The sequence below is a fragment of the Grampus griseus genome (assembly GCF_964374135.1).
Source record: "Grampus griseus genome assembly, chromosome: 12".
Lineage (NCBI taxonomy): Eukaryota > Metazoa > Chordata > Mammalia > Artiodactyla > Delphinidae > Grampus > Grampus griseus.
The window spans coordinates 6198143-6219076 of record NC_139006.1 but is presented as its reverse complement, the minus strand read 5'-3'; the positions used below and the strand labels follow the sequence as shown (position 1 = coordinate 6219076).

The window sequence follows — 20934 nt, the reverse complement described above, 5'->3', positions numbered from 1 at the left end:
ATTCCGTAGAAAATTTGTTGAGCGTCCGTGTGCAAGGCCTTACCGTGGCTGGGTGCCTGTGTCTGCACCTTTTTGTCCCAGAGGGCTGCTTGTATTCTGGTTTGGGAGCAAATGCGCCCAGGCGGTAGACTGAATTTAGCTCCAGTTTTTGACCTAGCTTCTTGCAGTTCTGACAGCCGCGGCACTGTGTTGAATCCTGTCTTCTAGTTACCATTGCCACGTTTACCCCTACCCGAATACCGCCGAGGAGCGGAGAGAGATTCAGGAGGGCCTGAACACCCGGATTCAAGACCTGTATACTGTGAGTGAACCAGAAACTTGCCTCCTTATCCGAGGGTTTGCAAAACATTTACAAATCCATTTACTTTCTTTTTTAATGTGGAAAATTTTGGTTGTGGACAAATCAAGGTGTTTTAGGGAGTTTGGAATGGCACCTCCCTCCTCTTCGTGGGAGTTTTATTTTAGCTGTTAGAGACCTAGATGGTTTCTAAACGATGGGGCTTTAAAGAATAGTCTGGTCATCTTTTTTTTTTTTTTTTTGCGGAACGCGGGCCTCTCACTGTTGTGGCCTCTCCCGTTGCGGAGCACAGGCTCCAGACGCGCAGGCTCCAGACGCGCAGGCTCAGTGGCCATGGCTCACGGGCCCAGCCGCTCCGCGGCATGTGGGATCCTCCCGGACCGGGGCACGAACCCGTGTCCCCTGCATCGGCAGGCAGACTCTCAACCACTGCGCCACCGGGGAAGCCCTAGTCTGGTCATCTTTGATCTGTCAGTGTAATTCTTTTTTTTTTTTTTTTGCGGTACGTGGGCCTTTCACTGTTGTGGCCTCTTCCGTTGCGGAGCACAGGCTCCGGACGCGCAGGCTCAGTGGCCATGGCTCACGGGCCCAGCCGCTCTGTGGCATGTGGAATCTTCCCGGACTGGGGCACGAACCCGCGTCCCCTGCATCGGCAGGCGGACTCCCAGCCACTGCGCCACCAGGGAAGCCCCGGAGTGTAATTCTTGATGAGAGAGGACAAGCGAGCCCCATTTACAGTGCTGGCTGTAATTTTACCTGCACTATTTCAATTCCCATTTCTGCTTAGGTCAGCGAGGGCTCTTGGTAACAAGAAGCGGACTCTGACCCACTTGAGTGAAAGGGGATTTCTTGGCAGGATGGGATGGGATGGGAGTTGGTGGCTCACGGGTTTTGACAGGGAGCTGGGCCGAGGCTGAGAGTGGGTAAGAACCAGGCCCCCAGCTCTCTGGACCCAGCCGGGCCATCATGCCGCCACAGGGACCACGACTTCTAACCATTTCCTGTGCCCTGGGGTCCCTTCTGGAAAGGCAGCTCCAGGGCCTGGAGGAGAAGGACTGAACTTCCTTAACTGTCCCCAGAGAGTCAGGTGCCTGGAATTCGCCCCCCCACCCATCACTGAGGAGAAAGTCCCTCAGAGGAGGTCAGGTGCCCAGTGGACACTCTGCTGAAAGTCCATGTTTGTCCTCACCCAGGTGCTTCACAAAACCGAGGATTACTTAAGGCAAGTGCTCTGTAAAGCTGCCGAGTCAGTCTACAGCCGCGTCATCCAGGTGAAGAAGATGAAAGCCATTTACCATATGCTGAACATGTGCAGCTTTGACGTGACCAACAAGTGCCTCATCGCCGAGGTCTGGTGTCCCGAGGCCGACCTGCACGAGCTGCGCCTTGCTCTGGAGGAGGGCTCGGTGAGGCGGCCCTTCCCTCCCTGCCAGCCCTTCCCCGCAGGAAATAAGATAGAGGAGGAGAGGACACCGTGTTGACTCTTTTGAACTGAAACTATGGAGAGTTGGTCCCTCGAGGCTCTGTGTGCACGTGCATTTTTTTTTAAATTGATGTATGGTTGATTTACAGTTGTTTCAGGTGTGCAGCAAAGCGATTTGCACAGGCATTTTTAATTTGCTCTTTAGAGTAAGGAATTCAGTCTCATGGTTTAAAAGTCAAAAAAAAAAATTAAAAAATATAAAAGACCCAGTGAAGTGGCTTCCTCCTATCCAGAGCCTCATATGTCCAGTTCCTCTGCTCAAGGACAACCCTTGTTTTACTTCTCTTACGTCTTTGAGTTTCTTAATCATAGATAAGCAGATAGGAATATATAAAGGGAGAGAATTCCCTTCCTTCACAAAAGATTGTGTGCTATTCATACTGTTCTTTTCTCATAAGAAAACTTCTCTGTTTTTTTTTAATAGCTATTTAATATCCTGCTGAATGGATGTACCGTGGCTTATTGAACCAGTTCCCTGGTCATTTAGGTGGTTTCTAACTTTATGAATACCAGTGCAGTGACTAGCACTTGACCTTTGACGGTTCAGACACGCACAAACCCATCTCCGGGTAAATTCCCAGCATGGAATTGCTGGATCAGTTTTGGCAAATATTGCCAGTTGTTGCATTTCTCTTATTTTGAGTGAGGTTGAATATCCTTTTGTATGTTTAAGAAGAGCCTTTGAACTTTCACTTTTTTGGTGAATGCTGTGTTCATGTGCTTTGCCCGTTTTCTACTGGGTTGTTGGTCTTTTTCTTATTAATTTCCTTGGCTCGTTGTCTGTGATACGAGAACAGATATTCTCCCCAATTTGTCCCTTGTCTTTTGGTGTTTCTGTTTGTTTGCTTTGGTCGTGCAGAAGTTTTTTGTTAAATATAGTTGAACCCATCCACCTCTGCTCTTACAGCCTCTGAACTTTGAATAATAGCTTCTTTCCACTCCTGGGCTATGGGGTCAAGTCTCCCACGTTCCTGTGAGGGTTTTTTTCTGTATCAAAACTTAGTTCTTGGAGAGATAAATTAGGAGGTTGGGACTGACATATACACACTACTATATATAAAATAGACAACCAACAAGGACCTACTGTATAGCACAGGGAACTCTACCTAATACTATGTAATAACCTCTATGGGAAAAGAATCTGAAAAAAGTAGATGTATGTGTATAAGTGAATCACTTTGCTGTATACCTGAAACTAACACAACATTGTAAATCAACTTTACTCCAATATAAGATAAAAAAACAAACAAAAAAAACTTAGTTCTTTACTGGAAATAGCAGGTTTACAAACTTCAAGTGGCAGTTAAGGAAACAAGTTTTCATAGGAGATTTTGGTTAATTGCTTTGTCTCATTACATAATTCTGTTACGGCACAAACGTAAAACACGCAGTGCTGAGAAGAAGGAAATACATGAATTAGTTATTTTGGCGTATGGGACATCTATTTTATTTATATATTTTAAAGCTCTAGATGATTCTTATTTATTGAGGTAACAACCGTTTTGAGGGACATGACTAATACTCTTGTTGTGTGTGTGAGTATATATAAGTAGTCCCAGAATCACCAACATACAACTGGAATTTACTGGTTTAGCTCTTAAAAATGTTCAAGAGGAATTTAGAGACAGCTACAGTATTACCTCATAAAACTGAAAAACAGGCAAGAATAAACCAAAATGTCAGTACGGCAAAATTTTGTTTTTTTCTTGGCATACCTGTCCCTGCCTGCTTCCCACCACTCAGCCTTGCTAGGTTCTTCCTTCTCCAAGACCACGTCCCCCAGGAGCCTTCCTCAGTCCCTCCTGTCACTTCTGCTGTACTTGAACCTCCAGCGGGGTGGTTCCCCACGTGCTCAGGGCCTTTCCATGGCAGCCAATGAAGATTTGTTGAAAGAGCTCTTGGGTGGTAATTTTTTCTTCCTCTGTCTCTTTTTTTTCACGTGAAAGAGACAGAGCGGTGCTTCGATCCCCTCATTCATGAACACAATCCCAACAAAAGAAACACCCCCGACTCTCATCCGCACCAACAAGTTCACCGAGGGGTTTCAGAACATCGTGGATGCCTACGGGGTTGGGAGCTACCGAGAAGTGAACCCAGGTTGGAAGCCTGAATTTGCCAGTCTTTGTGTCTTATACATTTTATACATCACTGCTGCTTTTTTTCCCTATAAGAATATAATAGATATTTGGAAAAATAGGCCCACTGTTACTGTTTTGTTATCTTATTTAGTATAAAATGTTAATTTTAACCTGTCGGTTCTCTCCTGAGAATTTGGGAGAAAGTCAAGATCATTATACAGTATGTGGTCATGTTTGAGTTAACTAGAATTTTCTGCCTTTGCTGCGAATCAGAAATCGCTTGCTTTTCCTGCAGCTCTCTTTACCATCATCACTTTCCCCTTTTTATTTGCCGTGATGTTTGGAGACCTTGGACATGGCTTTGTGATGTTCTTATTTGCCCTCCTGTTGGTGTTAAATGAAGATCATCCCAGACTAAGTCAGTCACAAGAGGTAAAAACATAAACACTCGGGCTCATATCTGTTTGGGCAGCATTAGTAGTGATTCTCTTCTGTTTAACTATAAAAAGAGACGTTTAAAGATGTTCAGGGGCTTCCCTGGTGGCGCAGTGGTTGGGGGTCCGCCTGCCGATGCAGGGGACGCGAGTTCGTGACCTGGTCCGGGAAGATCCCACATACCATGGAGCGGCGGGGCCCGTGAGCCATGGCCGCTGAGCCTGCGCGTCCGGAGCCTGTGCTCCACAACGAGAGAGGCCACAACAGTGAGAGGCCCGCGTACCACAAAAAAAAAAAACTGTTCAGTTTTGGGCGATAACCGTAACCCACCTGAGACATGGTTGCGGGGGCGGGTGGGCCTTCACCCTTGTGTGATGGGGGCGTCTGTGCCGTGAGCTTGCTTTTGAGCAGCCCTGAGAGGAGCGGTTAAGAAAGTGCCCAAACCCAGTCGGTCACGCCGGCTCGTTCTCCCGGTGGCCCCGCTTCGCTCCCCACAGATCGTGCGGATGTTTTTCAACGGCCGCTACATCCTCCTGCTGATGGGGCTGTTCTCAGTGTACACGGGCCTCATCTACAACGACTGCTTCTCCAAGTCGCTCAACCTCTTCGGCTCCGGGTGGAACGTGTCTGCCATGTACAGCTCCGGTCACAGCCCAGCGGAGCAGAGGAAGATGATGCTCTGGAAGTGAGTGTCCTGCTGCCAGTGTCTCAGGTGGAGGGGAGTTTCTCCGAGTCTCCTTCCCCCTCCGCAGGAGGCCCTCACCCTGCTTTTTGTTACAGTGACAGCGTCATCAGGCACAACAGGGTTTTGCAGTTGGATCCCAGTGTTCCCGGAGTGTTCCGAGGCCCTTATCCTCTTGGCATTGATCCCGTGAGTGTCCCCCCCCCCCCATTATCTCAGGTTCCTTGGTGCTGCCACCTAATTTTTTAATTAAAATTTAAAAAAATTTTTGGCCATGCCGCGTGGCTTGTGGGATCTTAGTTTCCTGACCAGGGATCGAACCTGCGCCCTCAGCAGTGGAAGCACGGAGTCCTAACCACTGGACCTCCAGGGAATTCCCAGTGCCACCTCGCTTTAACTGTCACAGAGGTTTCTCAGACTGTTCAGCACGGTTCAGGTGGTGGTACGCGAGGGAGTGGTACTCTGGGGGTTTCTGCCTGGACGCCAGAGGCTCACTGTGTGTTCTGAGTCAGGCTGCTGTACAGAAGAAGCTGACGGTCAGTGCCCGAATACAAGACCACAGGGAGCTGGGGCTACGGTCTGTCCTACTTCCTGACCTGTTTTACTCTAGTGAGAAGCGGCACTTCCGGAGCCATGTAATGTGCACTGTTTCTTCGATGTCTTCTTTGTACAAGTGAATTGTTTTTTTACCCTTTGATGTAGAAAGAAATAGTATGGAATTTTAGAGTGGAAAGGGAGCTTAGGCTTATCATGGTGCTTATTGAGGTGGTTGTTTGAAAGGGAAAAAGTGTGGGGAGAAGGAAAGTGAAGCCGTGGCTCCAGGGCCGGGGCTGCCCCTGTCCTGCCCCCAACACGGCTCAGCAGGCTGCTGCTTATGAGGCCCAGGCAGCATTTCCCTAGACCCAGGGGTCTTTACGGGGAATCTCAGCCTTAAAAGAAAAGCTTAGAAACTACCTCGAAATTGGTTTGGAGTGATGCGATACAGTAGTGAAAAAAACTCTGTGACAAAAGTCTAGCATTCCCTAATCTGAGCTCTCCAAGGTAGTTCTCTCCTGAATGTGCATTCTCATCTCTAAACATAATTGGTGTAATTTAATGTTGTCAATATAATTGGAAACTTGAAAAAACCTGACAACAGTCTCCTTAAGGAACAGCACTTTTCGCCTAAGGCAGTTGAAGGAAGTTAAAGTTTTCTTTTTTGGTTTTGTTTTGTCTTTAGATTTGGAACTTGGCCACAAATCGTCTCACTTTTCTGAACTCTTTCAAAATGAAAATGTCTGTGATTTTAGGAATTACTCACATGACTTTTGGAGTCATTCTGGGAATATTTAACCACTTGTAAGTACAGATTATTTTTTAACCGGTATTTATAAGCCAAGTTTTTGTTATTTCTTAAACTTTGCTTCTTGATGGTAGACTACAATGATCTTAAAGGCAGCCAGCATAGTGGTTTGTTGTATTAATATGATTCTGTTTTTTATTTATTTTTAAACATTTTTGGCTGCGTTGGGTCTTTGCTGCTGTACGCGGGCTCTCTCTAGTTGCGGCGAGCGGGGGCTACTCTTCGTTGCGGTGTGCTGGCTTCTCATTGTAGTGGCTTCTCTCGTTGCGCAGCGTGGGCTCTAGGCGATGCGGGCTTCAGTAGTTGCAGCACGCGGGCTTAGTGGTTGTGGCTTGTGGGCCCTAGAGCACGCGGGCTTCAGTAGTTGCGGCGCATGGGCTTAGTAGTTGTGACTTGGGCTCTAGAGCACAGGCTCAGTAGTTGTGGTGCACGGGTTTAGTTGCTCCGTGGCATGTGAGATCTTCCCGGACCAGGGCTTGAAGCCGTGTCCCCTGCATTGGCAGGTGGATTCTTAACCACTGAGCCACCAGAGAAGTCCTATGATTCTGTTTTTTGGTTTTTTTTTTAAATTTATTTATTTATTTTTGACTGCATTGGGTCTTCGTTGCTGCATGCGGGCTTTCTCTAGTTGTGGCGAGTGGGGGCTACTCTTCGTTGTGGTGCGCGGGCTTCTCATTGTGGTGGCTTCTCTTGTTGCAGAGCACAGGCTCTAGGCACATGGGCTTCAGTAGTTGTGGTATGTAGGCTCAGTAGTTGTGGCTTGTGGGCTCTAGAGCACAGGCTCAGTAGTTGTGGTGCATGGGCTTAGCTGCTCCGTGGCCTGTGGGATCCTCCCAGACAAGGGTTTGAACCCGTGTCGCCTGAATTGGCAGGCAGATTCTTAACCACTGCGCCACCAGGGGGCCCCAATTCTGTTTTGATGATAAGGTTTTTGGCAGCTTCATTGATTCAGCAAATATTTGTTGAGCACATAGAAGGTGCCTGGCACTATTCTAGGCACCAGGGATTGAACAGTGAGGAGGACAGAAAAAAGTTTTTGCCCTTATGGAGTTTACTTTCAAGTGAGGGAGGCATGCAACATGTACATTCATATTTATTTCCAGAGGTGATTTTTGTCATATCTTTTTTTCATTTTCTAAATTAGAAAACTTTTGTTTGTTTCTCAGAGCTGGTATATTAGGGGAAAGAGATTATGTCTTTTTTCTCTAGCTGGATCTGACAGTGAAACACTAGTCATCTCTACTGTCTTCACATGTCTTTTCTTCGTGGTTACATCTGAATCGTAAGACAGATGACGTTATGCTGAGATAGACTTTGTCACAGAGAATTTAAGATTAATTTACTCTTTCCTTTTTCTCTTAGTCCAATGTTGTTCATGGGTTGATCGATTCCTTTTTTTTTTTTTCCCTAGACATTTCAGGAAGAAGTTCAACATTTACCTGGTTTCCATCCCGGAACTTCTCTTCATGCTCTGCATCTTTGGCTACCTTGTCTTTATGATTTTCTATAAGTGGCTGGTTTATTCAGCAGAAACCTCCAGAGTCGCTCCTAGCATTCTGATTGAATTTATTAATATGTTTTTATTCCCGGCTAGTGACACAGGTGGTCTTTACCCAGGGCAGGTAAGCAGTTGTGTCTTCCACTGTGAAGAACTCAAAGGAAGTCCTCCTGATAGCCTTTTTGTTTTCATCAGTAGAATGATTAAAGGTGCTTTCCACAGGCCTCCCGGGCACAGAGGGGCTTTCTGCTCCTCTGTGTGTTATCACAAGAGGGTTCCATCCTGCTCTGAGAGCTGTCTCGGGGGCCCTGGTCAGACTGTGTATTCCAAACTCGCTGCCCCTCAGTAGCCGTGAAAACTGGTGGGAAGAGAATGTATTACTGGAGGGTTCCTGAGGGCTGTCCATCCATCCATTTTTCCAGTTTCTTTAAAATCAACTCTGACTAAGCCAGGTCCTCAGAGAACTGGCACTTGGACCACGGCACGCTGGCCCTCTCCAAAAATGGCTTTTCTATAACTGTGCATTTGTGTGATGCCATGCACGTCAGCTGTGAGTTTAGGAAACGAAAGGAAAAGACACCCTGGCAAATGTAATTTAGCTTGCATTTACTTTATGTTCCTTGTTAATAAAGTGACATTTTACTTGGTTTCCACTAGTTTAAGTGCACCAGTGACATTGTTAGCACATCTTCACGTTTTAACCAGCTTCCTCCCCTTTTGCACCAACAGGAGCACGTCCAGAGGCTGCTTCTGGTCATCACAGCGTTGTCTGTCCCTGTGCTCTTCTTGGGAAAGCCACTCTTCTTGTTGTGGCTTCACCGTGGGCGCAGTTGCTTTGGGGTCAGCAGGGTAAGTGTGGGTTTGGCTGCATGTTTGTAAATGGTGAGCAAAGTCTGTTTTTAGTTGTGAAAGGTTTTGTAAAGAAAACGCCTTCCATGGGGTCCCAGACTCTGATTTAAAAGCCAAAGCTTCCTTTATCGAGAACTTTCGCGTTGCCTGTTCTGCAGAAGCGTGGTGCAAAGAGCCTGCCGTGTCGGGGCATGGGAGACAGGTCCTCTGGTAATGAACCACAAACCTATCAGTAGATGGAACTGAATCCCTCAGTACTGCTTGTCATAAAGCATTTTTGTTCCTTATTCTTGCCTCTTGATTTTTCAAGGTTTTTTTGTTTAATTTAAATAACGTAACTAAAGGAAATGTGGAAAATATAGAAAACAATGCCTACTATTTCTCCTACTCAGTTATAACCAGTGTTAACCATTTGTTGAGTTTCTTTCCAGACTGTTTTCTTGTGTGTCTAGTTTCTCATTTTATTTTATTTTTTATAAATTGTGGTAAAATATACATGGCATAAATTTTCCATCTTAACTGTTTTTAGGTGCACGTTCAGTGGCATTACGTGCGTTCACATTGTGCAGCCATCCCCACCATCCATCTCCAGAACTTTTTCGTCTTCCTGAGCTGAGACTCTTTACTCATTAATATTAACTCCCCATTTCCCCTCGACCCAGCCCCTGGCACCCACCCTTCTACTTTCTGTCTCTATGAAGTTGACTACTTTAGGTACCTTATATAAGTGGAATCATATAGTGTTTCTGCTTTTATGACTGGCTGATTTCACTTAACCTAATGTCCTCAAGATTCCTCCATGTTGTAGCTTGTGTCAGAATTTCCTTCCTTTTTAAGGCTGAGTAATATTCCATTATATGGATAGACCACATTTTGCTTATCAGTTCATCCATGAATGGGCACTTGGGTTGTTTTCACCTTTCAGGTACTGTGAATAATGCTCCTAAGAACATGGGTGTATAAATATCTCTTGGAGTCCTTGCTTTCAGTTCTTTTGGGTATATACCTAGAAATGGTAATTCTTTGTTTAATTTTTTGGGAACCACCAAACGTTCCACAGTGGCTGCGCCATTTTATGTTCCCACCAGCAATGCACAAGAGTTCCAGTTCCTCCATACCCTAATCAACACTTATTTATTTTCTTTTTTTTGGTTTGTTTACAATAGCCATCCTAGTGGGTATGATATGCTTATTTTCTTTCAAAGGACTTTTTTTTTTTTTTATTCCTAAAGAGCTGAATTTTTAAAAGAATCGAAGGGGTGCTAACTTTGATTTTGTCACAACCTTGTGATTTTTTTTGCGGTACGCAGGCCTCTCACTGTTGTGGCCTCTCCCATTGCAGAGCACAGCCTCTGGACGCGCAGGCTCAGCGGCCATGGCTCACGGGCCCAGCCGCTCCGTGGCATGTGGGATCTTCCCGGACCAGGGCGCGAACCCGCATCCCCTGCATCGGCAGGTGGACTCCCAACCACTGCGCCACCAGGGAAGACCCACAACCTTGTGATTTTAAAGGCACTGACTCTGTATTCTTTGGGTTGTCTTTTTAGAGTGGTTACACACTTGTAAGGAAAGATAGCGAGGAAGAAGTTTCTTTGCTGGGAAGCCAAGACCTAGAAGAGGGAAACAACCAAATGGAAGATGGTTGTAGAGAAGTGACGTGTGAAGAGGTAACCTTTTCAGTTACTGTTGGTGATGTTAGGTAAGGAGCCAGGCTTGCACAGAGATGATCGTCATTATGAGAGTGATAAGAATCATCTTAGAAAACAAAATTGAAAGCAAAACAACCGTTACTCCAAGCTTTCCACATGCTGTTCTGGTCATACAATTGTCATCATAATATAATGATTCTGGGTTAACATTTTGTGAGTTTCAGTCTTACAGTGGGATTTATAGTGTTAACATTACAAGTTGTGATGCTGAGTGACTTAAGGTGCCATGAACATTGCTTTGAGAAGACTCTCGTCTTCATTAGAACTTGCCCATAGTTGTAAGAAAGAGACCCTGTTCACACTGGCTTCAAGGGGAATCTGCTGGCCCACATCAGGATGGGGCAGAGTGGGCCTCAGGAGGGTGGGCCTTTGGATTTCCAGTCCCAGCTAGTCTGAGTTAGTTTTTCTTCGCAAGTTTGCCTCATATTCTGAAGCCAGTTGGCCCCTTGGTGTTGGAACCGTGGCCACGGTGAGCACTGGGCTTATTTTCTTCAATCAGAGAAAAGTGCACTTCCCTGCTTGTTACCATGAGGAAAAATCCCAGGGAAGTGCTGTGATTGGCCTGGCCGGGGTCACTTGCCATCCCTAGACCAGTGACTGCTGCAGTAGTCTGCATGGGCTGCCACAACCACACACTCGGGGGCTTCGGTTACAGAAATGTATTTCCCACGGTTCTGGAGGCTGGAAGTCCAAGGTCAAGATGTTGGCCAGGTTGGTTTCTCCTGGGGCCTCTCTCCCAAGCTTGTGGACAGCCACTTTATCGCTGTGTCCCCACATGGCCTTTTCACTGTGCGTGCCTCTTTGGTGTCTCTTCCTCTTCTTATAAGGACACCAGTCCTATTGGGTCAGGCCCCACCCTTATGACTTCATTTAACCTTACTTACCTCCTTAAAGGCCCCATATCCAAACACAGTCACATTGGGGATTAGGGCTTCAACAGACAAATTTTGGGGGGAACACAATTCAGCCCATAACAACTGTGCGATACAGGGTTAGATGGCAGAAGAAACAGTTCCTCCCAGAGAAGGGAAGCACAGTCCTGGCAGACAGAACAGAGCACGTCTGTTACTGTGGTCTGCTTTATTTTCTTGGAAACTTTTTTGGCTGTCCGATGAGGACGAAACAGAATTTCTTAGTCAACCTTTTGTAATTATTATGTAATTTAGTGTTTTAATTTGGGACAATTAATAATTAAGTTTTTAAGATCATAAAGAAACAAAAAGCGGAGCTGGAAAGAATGTGGGAGCCATCTTGCCCAGTGTTCTGCAGCGTTTTCTCTATCAGGGACTCTTTTATAATCTCCCCTTGTCAGACTTGTATTAAGATGCTCTTATCTATTAAACACACACACGTGTTCACAGTCTCCTAATCTTGTGGTTGGTAGATGTCTGTTTCTCATTACACGTTTTGTAATGACTAAGAGTACCTCAAGAACCTCGTTGGGCTGCCTGAGGGCCGTGGGCATTGTGCCATCACAGTTCTGGTCCAGCCACCCTCGCCTTACGTGCAGGACCGCGGCCTGGGGACAAGGGGGCGGGAGCTCTGTGGGTCGGGGAACTGGTTAGTGGCAGAGTTGTGAGCAGAGCTCTGTTCCTCACACGCCAGCACATCCTCACCAGTATTCCAGAAGCCAGTCCTTTCACTGTAATCCTGAAAGTGGAGCAGACTTGTAGCTTGTGGAAGTAAGCATGTCACGGGTGGAGTCTAACACATGTTGTGTCATCTCTCTCAGTTTAATTTTGGAGAAATATTAATGACCCAAGTAATTCATTCCATCGAGTACTGTCTGGGATGCATCTCCAACACCGCTTCGTACCTGAGGCTCTGGGCACTCAGTTTGGCTCACGCACGTAAGTTTTGCTTAGACCTGTAGCTCCCGAACTCTGTGTCGAGACGCCCCGCAGCGCCTCGGTTAAGTCATGGGGGCACCATGGGACATTGAAAAATTTTGATGGAAAGGGCACTGTTTTTCAGATACTATGTGAACAGGGACTGTTAAGTTGTTTGGACTTGACTACTTACTGCACTGGTCTCCTGGGTATTTCTTTTGGCCTCAGGGTGCTGTGAAAAAAATCACTGGGACACACGAGGGCTTCAAGGACCGAGAAGGCTTGGGAACGTCTGGCGTAGGCATTTCGCTCCCTCTGCTCTGACCATTATTGTTTTTGTTATTACTATTATTGTATTCAGTGCTGCCTTACCAAGTGTGAATGTCTAGTTATGTCAAGCAAGTTCTAAAACAATGCTGATTAATAGTTTTGATGCGTGGATTTCAGTTACCTGCGTTTAGTTAAGTCTCAGCAGTCCCCCAAGAACATGGTTGAAATTTCAGTTACTACAGTAAAAATTGTGTGTATGGGTGCAAAGTGCAGGCTTCACTGCTGGCCCTTCAGCCCGCAAGCCACTATGTAAATAGCACAGACGCGCATCACGATCAGAGACCAGCTGCATCACTTCTCTCGGAGTCTGTTGTGGTTGGACCCTGTGCACCTGCTGCTCAGTTCATGCGCAGATAGCAAGGCGCATGGTGGTGCTGGCTCCTTGTGGGCCGGTGGTAAACCCACATGGCATTTAAAAGCGGATTGCTGAACAGAGGGAATTGGCCAACAGAGATGAAGAAGTGCAGCAGAGGAACAAACAGTGATATGCTGGAAGTGAAATGCAGATGGAATGTAACTGGAGTTTAGGGAGAAAGAGCTGACACGGGAGTGGTGACACTGGTGCCGTTCGAGAGGCGAAATCTGCAGCCAGAGGAACTTGGTGATGTACAGAAAGAAGATGCAGGTGTCCCAGAAGTGGTGCCACAGGAACTCTAGGAGGTATTTCAGGACATTGAAGGTGCAAAGCATGCTGTGTTAGAAGCTGATCCAAACTCAGAAAAGAGTCGGACAGCCAAGTAGGATGCCAAGCATTAGAGAAGATGCTCACTCCGTGTCAAGGTGCCCAGCCAAGCCCAAGTCACATGAGAAGAAGGCTGTTCAAAGCACCCTTGATAAGTTCTCACCAAAACCCCCCAGCAATTGAATGCTCAATGTTGCTAATGTTTTAAGAATAGATTTACTCTTGTTTTTCATTTCTCTGTGCATTTATAACCAACAGTAAGAGAGTTTTTAATGTTTTGACAAAAATTTTGAAAGGTCCTAGAACAATTGTAATTTTTCCCGTTGACCATTAAGGATGCTTTGGACGGTCATTGCTCTGCTCCTGCATTACTGTGCAAAGACTGTACTTGGGAAAACTACCAGATGATAGAGGTTTTTGTTGTTGTTGTTACATTGATATTTTTGTAAGCATAGCCGCAAGTCTAGAACTTGCTGGCGGGAGGGGGTCCATCATCTTCATATTACAGAGGAGGAGACTGAAGCCCAGTGAGGGTTGGTGCTGGCGCACGGTCACCCACCTGGTCAGTCAGTAGCCGAGTCAGGACTGATGCCCAGCTTCCCGCTGCCTGGCCCAGTGCTGCGTTGGGACAGAGCCAGCCGGACCCCTATTTGGGTCAGGATCTCTCATTGGCAGGCAGGCAGGGCTCTGATTTCTCTGGAATGTCAAGTCTTCCTCCGTGTTTGAGATGATCAAGTTGCTGGTTAACTTTTACGTGGGAAGCCGATTACGTTTGTCTTATATGGGTGTGTATTTATTTTAGGGATAACAATTCAAAATTGTTTCAGAAGGAAACCCAGTCTAACTAGCTAATTGAAGTGACTCACTGAAGGTGAACAGAAGTTAACTTTGCAAAATGCTTGCCTTGCAGAGCTGTCTGACGTGCTGTGGGCCATGCTGATGCGGGTCGGCCTCCGCGTAGACACGACCTACGGGGTCTTGCTGCTTCTCCCAGTCATCGCTCTCTTTGCGGTTTTGACCATTTTCATCCTTTTGATCATGGAAGGGCTTTCTGCATTTCTTCACGCCATCCGCCTCCACTGGTGAGTTTGGAATTTAGCTTTGGAACTGTTACTTAACAAAAATCTAACACCCTACTCCCCCAGTACGTACATATATGTGTAACAGTTCCAGTGATATGTATACGTATACATATATTATTTAGGCTACTTCTCCCCTTCCCGGAATTGGGATATGTATTCTGATCCCCTGAGTTAAAATTGTATTTTGTTTCTGAGCTTTTGTCGCCGACACATAAAAGCAAGTTTACGCTTGCTGAATAATTTTGTGTATTTCACACTTTCAGTTCACTTTGGGTCTGACAGGTTGCTTTATCTTATTGTAAACCATATTTCTTAATGTTTTACAGTGTATATCAGATTACTTGTCTGTGTATCCAGTTACTGGGGAGAGAGAGGTTCCTAATACTCATGTGTATATCCATAGGGTGGGAGGTGACGTGAGGTGTCAGCGTTTTCTTCATGAGAAAGCCAGCAAAGGGCCGGTGTGTGTGTGTGTATTTTATCTAAGCAAAAGTATTTGTGCCAAGAGCATGTATGGAATGAAGCAACTTCAGAAGCACAGGAACTTTTTTCTTTTTTAACTTATAAATGTTGTTTTAAGGAATGTAGCAAGTGTTATTCAGAATCTTTCATTAATACATGGTTTTGTTTTGTTTTGTTTTGTTTTTTTAGGGTAGAATTTCAGAACAAATTCTACGTTGGTGCAGGCACCAAATTTGTTCCTTTCTCACTCAGATTACTTTCTTCGAAGTTTAGTGACGACATGGCATGATCATGTTGCCGTATCCAACAAGCTTTCAGATTTAAGGAGAATTATCATGTTGTAGAATTTCCTTATGTTAAATTGACGATAGGAAAAATTCCATCTTCATTAACTGCCTTATGAGATAGCCAAATGATTCTGTAAGATATACCTCTTCCTCATATGTTAAATAATTTTGTAAAGTTTCTCAATTTCAGATATATAAATTTCTTTCAGTTTTTATGATGAGCAAATATAAGTTAATGCCAAAAGTTATGTTAAAGTTATTTTTAAAAATACAGTCTTGGGGGAGAGAAGCCAATTTTGAATGGCTAATTGAAAATGGTCTTAAATACTTGATTCCTTTTCAACTTATTTAAAAAAAAAAACTAGAGTTATTCTGTCACCTGAAGTTGTCAGATAATATTTTCCAACAGCTGAAGTTAAGTAGTTTTTAAAAAAATTTAATGATGGTTAATCAAAAGATTCACATTTATTTTGCTTGGTTAAAAGTATGCAAACTTTTTTTATCGTATGCTATCTAGAATTGCAAGTAGAATTGTTTCTACGATTTTGTCTTGTTATAATAATTGGAGAAAATGGGATAAAATAACATACAACAAATGGTTATCCCACTTGTATATTTTTTTAAAGACTCTTGTTATCCTTACATAAAACCAATTATGATAATTGTATGTTTGGGAAGATAAACTGTGTACTGAACCTTAAAATCCAGTGTGACTGTAGACGATGTAATATGGATATGATTCGAACGTAGTGACCAGCTTGGCTGATGTCCCTGAACCAAAAGGGGTTTATACTGAGTGAAGGAAAGGTAAAAAGTAGGATTTTGTATATTTTTATAATAAAATATAAATTAAGGTATTTTACCATGAAGAGGGTGCACCTATCCTTGAGAACAGTATAATTATAATGATTCAGTTTCAGACTAATTCGAAATAAATGTCTAATAAAGGCATTTAGAGTTAAACTTTTAAAAACTATTTAGATCAGTTGAAAACCAATTCTTACTAAGCCATTAATGTATATAATCTTCAGATTAAATTCATCTTTTCACTTGACATTTGAGTCAGTCCTGTTGAACATTTTGATCTGTCCTGTATTCTTGTAAATTATGTTCGTTTTTCATATTTTACTGTAACTGAATTTAGATAATTATTTTCAAAAAGAAACCTGCAGTATTTTCGCTTTCTTAACATTTTGAGTAACTCACATGAAGAGGCCCGCTTGTCTCCTTCACCTTGGCTGGTGGTAGAGAGTTTGGTGTTTTCATTACAAGTTAAGATCATGGTAGCCCTGAATTTAAGCGTATCTTTTCAGGTAATTTCAAGGCCTATTTGCTGAGAGGCATGAATTGAACATCATGACATAACTGTGACTCTGACATTAGACCTTTTTTTTTTTTTTTTTTTTTTTTTGCAGTACGCGGGCCTCTCACTATTGTGGCCTCTCCCGTTGCGGAGCACAGGCTCCGGACGCGCAGGCTCAGCGGCCATGGCTCACGGGCCCAGCCGCTCCGCGGCATGTGGGATCCTCCCGGACCAGGACACGAACCCGCGTCCCCTGCATCGGCAGGTGGACTCTCAACCACTGCGCCTGACCAGGGAAGCCCTGAACCTTTTAAATTGTAGTAAAGATTCCATGCTACTCCTCTCATATGAGATGCTGTCCCTCATAATATCAAACATAAAATGATGCTGATGAAACTCTTAAAAATGATACTGCTGGGCTTCCCTGGTGGCGCAGTGGTTGAGAGTCCGCCTGCCGATGCAGGGGACGCGGGTTCGTGTCCCGGTCCGGGAGGATCCCACATGCCGCGGAGCGGCTGGGCCCGTGAGCCATGGCCGCTGAGCCTGCGCGTCCGGAGCCTGTGCCCCGCAACGGGAGAGGCCACAACAGTGAGAGGCCCGCGTACCGCAAAAAAAAAAATGATACTGCTGTCAACGTTAAGTTTCTTCAGAAAGGCACTTGGACACTTCTTTTGGGTGAATATGAAATCTGAATAATGCCTTCCAGGTTTCAAATGTGTCCCTCACAAGTTCTTATTTTTATTATTTTACTCCAAGATGGTAACTAATTCATCCTTAGGAAACGCACCATTTTAACTGACTAGTAAACTGACTAGTTAACCGACTAGTAAACAAGAGACGTACAGCATCTGCTAGAATTCTTTTCTGTCCCCATTGGCAGTTGTCACGGGGGCCACTTTTTAATTCCAGTGAACGCCTCTATCAGGGCATAGAACAGAGGGTGAAGAGTCACTTTTCAACTGAAACCTATGTAGTACTGTAGAACATAATGGTATAAAAGACGGATTGTCAGTCCTAATTTTTGTGAAAGAACTCTCTAGAATTACAGTTTGATGGTGTCTTTTAGGCACCAAGGTAAATTTTCTTTCTTAATATAAAGCTGCTGGTTCCAGTGTCATGTTACCAGAGCAGTTGCTCTGTTTTGTTTGTTAAGCTGTTTGGTAGAACTATTATGTGTACAGTTTTTAAGACATAACTTCATGCCCTTGATAGCAAGCATCCAGGGGAAGAATGCTCAGTTGTCTGGATGATGCTAAGTTAACCTGTTTATTTTCCTAACGCGAAAAGTCATGACTGCCACGTCTTCCGGTTTTCATTCAGGTGTGCATCCTAAAATAGAAATCCAAGGGATTTCTTCAGAAAAATAGAGTTTGCTTTCGGCCTGCAAGGGTGAAGGAGGTCCTCGTGGTGATTGATTGTGCTGAGTTAAGGAGTGCAAAGGGGGTTTGATGGGGGTCACGCTGAGCCCGTGGCCTGGCAGCTTATCGCGGCTAGGACGTTGAGGGGACTCACCTTTCACTGAGTGCCACTCTGTCCTTATTTCTGGAATGGGTATTTTATAACAACATTCTGATCTGAATTTTTATTCTCAGCAGTTTAATAAGGCGTAGACTATAGGATAGGTAACTCTTATGTTTACGAATTAAAAATTCAGACACTTTAGGGCCTGATTCATTTTGGAAAACAGAAATAAAAATAACTTCAACTGTTCTGCAGTCTGCATTTAAAAACAACTTTATTAAAAATTTAAAAGCCAGGTTTGCTTGCATGCCATCTGGTATATCTCCAGCAAGGTTATTAAGAAATCTTATTCGAGCTGATGAAAATAAGACAGGTCCGAGTAGTAATTTTCCAACAGCCAGGCCAATGATGCTGAACTTTGGTTTAGAATTTTAAGAAATACTTAGAACATTCTACCTGTTCCTTGATGGGAAAATCCAATAAGAAGGCTAGGTTCTTAGGGTCAGCCCAATAATCTCTAGGGGCTCAGTGAGGGAAAACGACTGAACAAGTTAAAGAACCACAGATATATGAAGGGACACATTTGCATCTTCCTATCAGTATTGAACTTCCCTTTATTAATGAAAAATAAATTTATCTCTATTTTTGAAACGTGGGTGTTTTGCTTTATTATGCTTTGGATTGGCTACAGAGCTGAAGAGCTCGGCTTCTCCTACTCTGTAGCCAGTGTCCCTTCTTGGGGCTCCGCCTTCCCTGATCCTGGTACACCGGAAGGAGCTTGCCCCTTCTTGGGAATCTTCGCTGTGTATTTGCTCTTCTGACGCCCTTTGATCCATAGCGACCCGAGGGCTCAGACTATAGTCCTTTTGCCTCGCGTCCAACTTTGCCTCTACCACCTCCGAGATACCGTGACTTTGTCTGTCACGTATCTTGCCACTGTTTCCTTATCGACAAAGCGGGCAGGACAGTCCCAGACGCCGTGGCGGTTAAGAATCACAGGAGGCCTTGCGCATGCAGCACTTATAAGGATCCTGGCGCACCTCCAGGTCTGCAGTCGGCTGCCTTCCTACACGTCTTTCCGTCCCCGGGGCTTGCGTGCGGCCGTCCAGCTCATCTCGGTCCTCCCAGGAGGAAGGAGGCGCCCAACCGGGGGAAGAGCCCCGACCCTCCTCCGTGCGCAGGCTGGGGCGCCACGGCCCCTCCCGAGGGGCTCCGCGCCACCCTCCCGAGTCCCGCTTCGCGCCTCTGAGAGCGCGGGGCCCGGGTGCAGGGGCGCCCGGGGACCGTGGGGCCCCGTGCCCGCGGCGGCCGTTGCCGGGGCGCCCGTTGCTAGGGGCGCCGTTACCACAGACGCCTGCCCGGCGCTACACTCCCTGAGCCCGGTGCTGCCAGCTCTGCGGCGCCATGGACGACCTACGGGTGCTGTGGATGCGTGACCGAGTGTACACCGCCTTCGGCATCACAGACCCCCAGATCTTCGAGGAGTTGCTGAACCGCAACGACGGCGAGGTCGAGGACCTCATCCTGCACTTCCTCAACCAGACCAGCGACGAGGAGGGCGCCTCGACTCTCTTCTTCTACCGCAAGGTGGTGCCCGAGGAAGTGGAGGTGGAGATCGGTGAGCCCCGCGGCCGCCCTCCCGCCGCGCCCCCTCCTGCCCCGTTTCCCACCTCACCACCGCGGGGACTGCAGACCCCCGCCCACCCCGCTCTTGGCCTCACGTGCATTCCGCAAATGCTTATTGTCGCCCACCGTGTGCAGGCACAGTCCAGGCACTGGGTGAACTGGACAAGCCCACTTGGAAAGTCAGACCTTGAGTGAATAATCACAACAAACACTCATTTAGCGCTTACTCTGTGCCAGGTACAGTTCCAAATGCGTATATCAGCTACTAATCCCATGAAGTGGGTGTATTGTTATCCCATTTTACAGATGAGCAAGCTGTGGCACAGAGAGGGTTAACTAGCTCATCCACACAGGTCACATAGTAAAGACTCAGAAGAATATGTGTCGCTGTCCAACGACGTCTCACAGACCGATAGAGAAACGGCCCAGGGGCTGAGAGGGTCAGTTCATCCTCACTCTCTCAGATGGTGACAGGGTCTCCTAGAGGTGGAGGAGAGTGCCCCTTCCTATCTTCCCAGGCTCCCGACGTGCTACTGTAAAGTAACACCAAAACAATTTTTTAAAACAATTTAAAAAGATTACATTAGATTTAAACGTTTATGTTGAACAATTTAGCATTTTAAATAAAAATAATGACAGTGACTGATTCCCAGAACCTTCTGTGGAGGTGGCCGGTCCAGCCCAGGGACACAGAGACAGCCTGGGGTGGGGGGAGGGGGAGACAGGACAGAGTGCAGGGGACACTCAGAAAGGAGATTGAGAGACACACAAGTTCTCTCCCAGTAGGAACACCAGTGTCAGTGCAGCTGTCACGGACCGGGTTTGTGTGATGTGTCCCATCAATGTCAGTCTCCTGTGCTAGTGTCACATCTTCACGAGGCTTCTGGATCCCCTCCAGGACCTTTCACAGGGTGGGATGGCAGAGCCAGGCAGAAGTTTTTTTTTCTTAAAAGGCCGTAGGCACATTTATTTTAAATGTACATTCTTTGCACAAAATAATACACATATTCACTGTAGAAAAATCCAAGCCCATAAACAATAACAAATTGCAAATGACACCCAGAGAGATGACCCTTGTAACATTTGGAATCTAATTCTATCCCCCCCTCCCTTCCCCGGAAGACCTTTGGACCTGGATGTTACATTATAATAGGACCTTGAATTTAGACTCTCATGATCACCAAGTGAAATTCTGATACACTAACAGGATTGACTTTTACATGTACCATATTTCAGTAACCCTGATTTTGTATACTTGAACATATATATATATATATATATATATATATATATATATATATATATATATATATACCAAGACCCTAAGAAATGAATGCAACTTGGACTTCTTGTGACCTCTGAGGGCTTCTGTTAATAGTTCGTGGCTGTTTTCTGTGCTGTGTATACTACCACATGTTCAGCCCAGTGTCTCCTGGCAGGATGCCCCTGTTCTATGTGAAAGGAGATTATAGTCTCGCTTCCGAGGGTCCCCCTGCTT

The 20934-nt window shown here is 45.5% G+C and overlaps 2 protein-coding genes across 3 annotated transcripts in view; both read left to right on the top strand.

Moving 5' to 3' along the window:
• ATP6V0A2 (ATPase H+ transporting V0 subunit a2) overlaps positions 1–15723 on the top strand; it is a 36374-nt gene extending 20651 nt beyond the window's left edge. For both annotated transcript variants that reach the window (XM_082668158.1, XM_082668157.1), the window contains 13 exons: positions 208–301; positions 1492–1704; positions 3728–3878; positions 4155–4291; positions 4792–4979; positions 5075–5165; positions 6196–6314; positions 7730–7940; positions 8546–8665; positions 10213–10332; positions 12107–12224; positions 14126–14297; positions 14949–15723. In XM_082668158.1, the coding sequence (XP_082524284.1) occupies positions 208–301; positions 1492–1704; positions 3728–3878; positions 4155–4291; positions 4792–4979; positions 5075–5165; positions 6196–6314; positions 7730–7940; positions 8546–8665; positions 10213–10332; positions 12107–12224; positions 14126–14297; positions 14949–15048 (1834 nt within the window). In that variant the 3' untranslated portion in view covers positions 15049–15723. The remainder of the gene's footprint in view (positions 1–207; positions 302–1491; positions 1705–3727; positions 3879–4154; positions 4292–4791; positions 4980–5074; positions 5166–6195; positions 6315–7729; positions 7941–8545; positions 8666–10212; positions 10333–12106; positions 12225–14125; positions 14298–14948) is intronic.
• Positions 15724–19199: 3476 nt separating this feature from the next.
• DNAH10 (dynein axonemal heavy chain 10) overlaps positions 19200–20934 on the top strand; it is a 147016-nt gene continuing 145281 nt past the window's right edge. Inside the window, exon 1 of the mRNA XM_082667915.1 lies at positions 19200–19428. Within this exon, the coding sequence (XP_082524041.1) occupies positions 19215–19428 (214 nt within the window). The 5' untranslated portion in view covers positions 19200–19214. The remainder of the gene's footprint in view (positions 19429–20934) is intronic.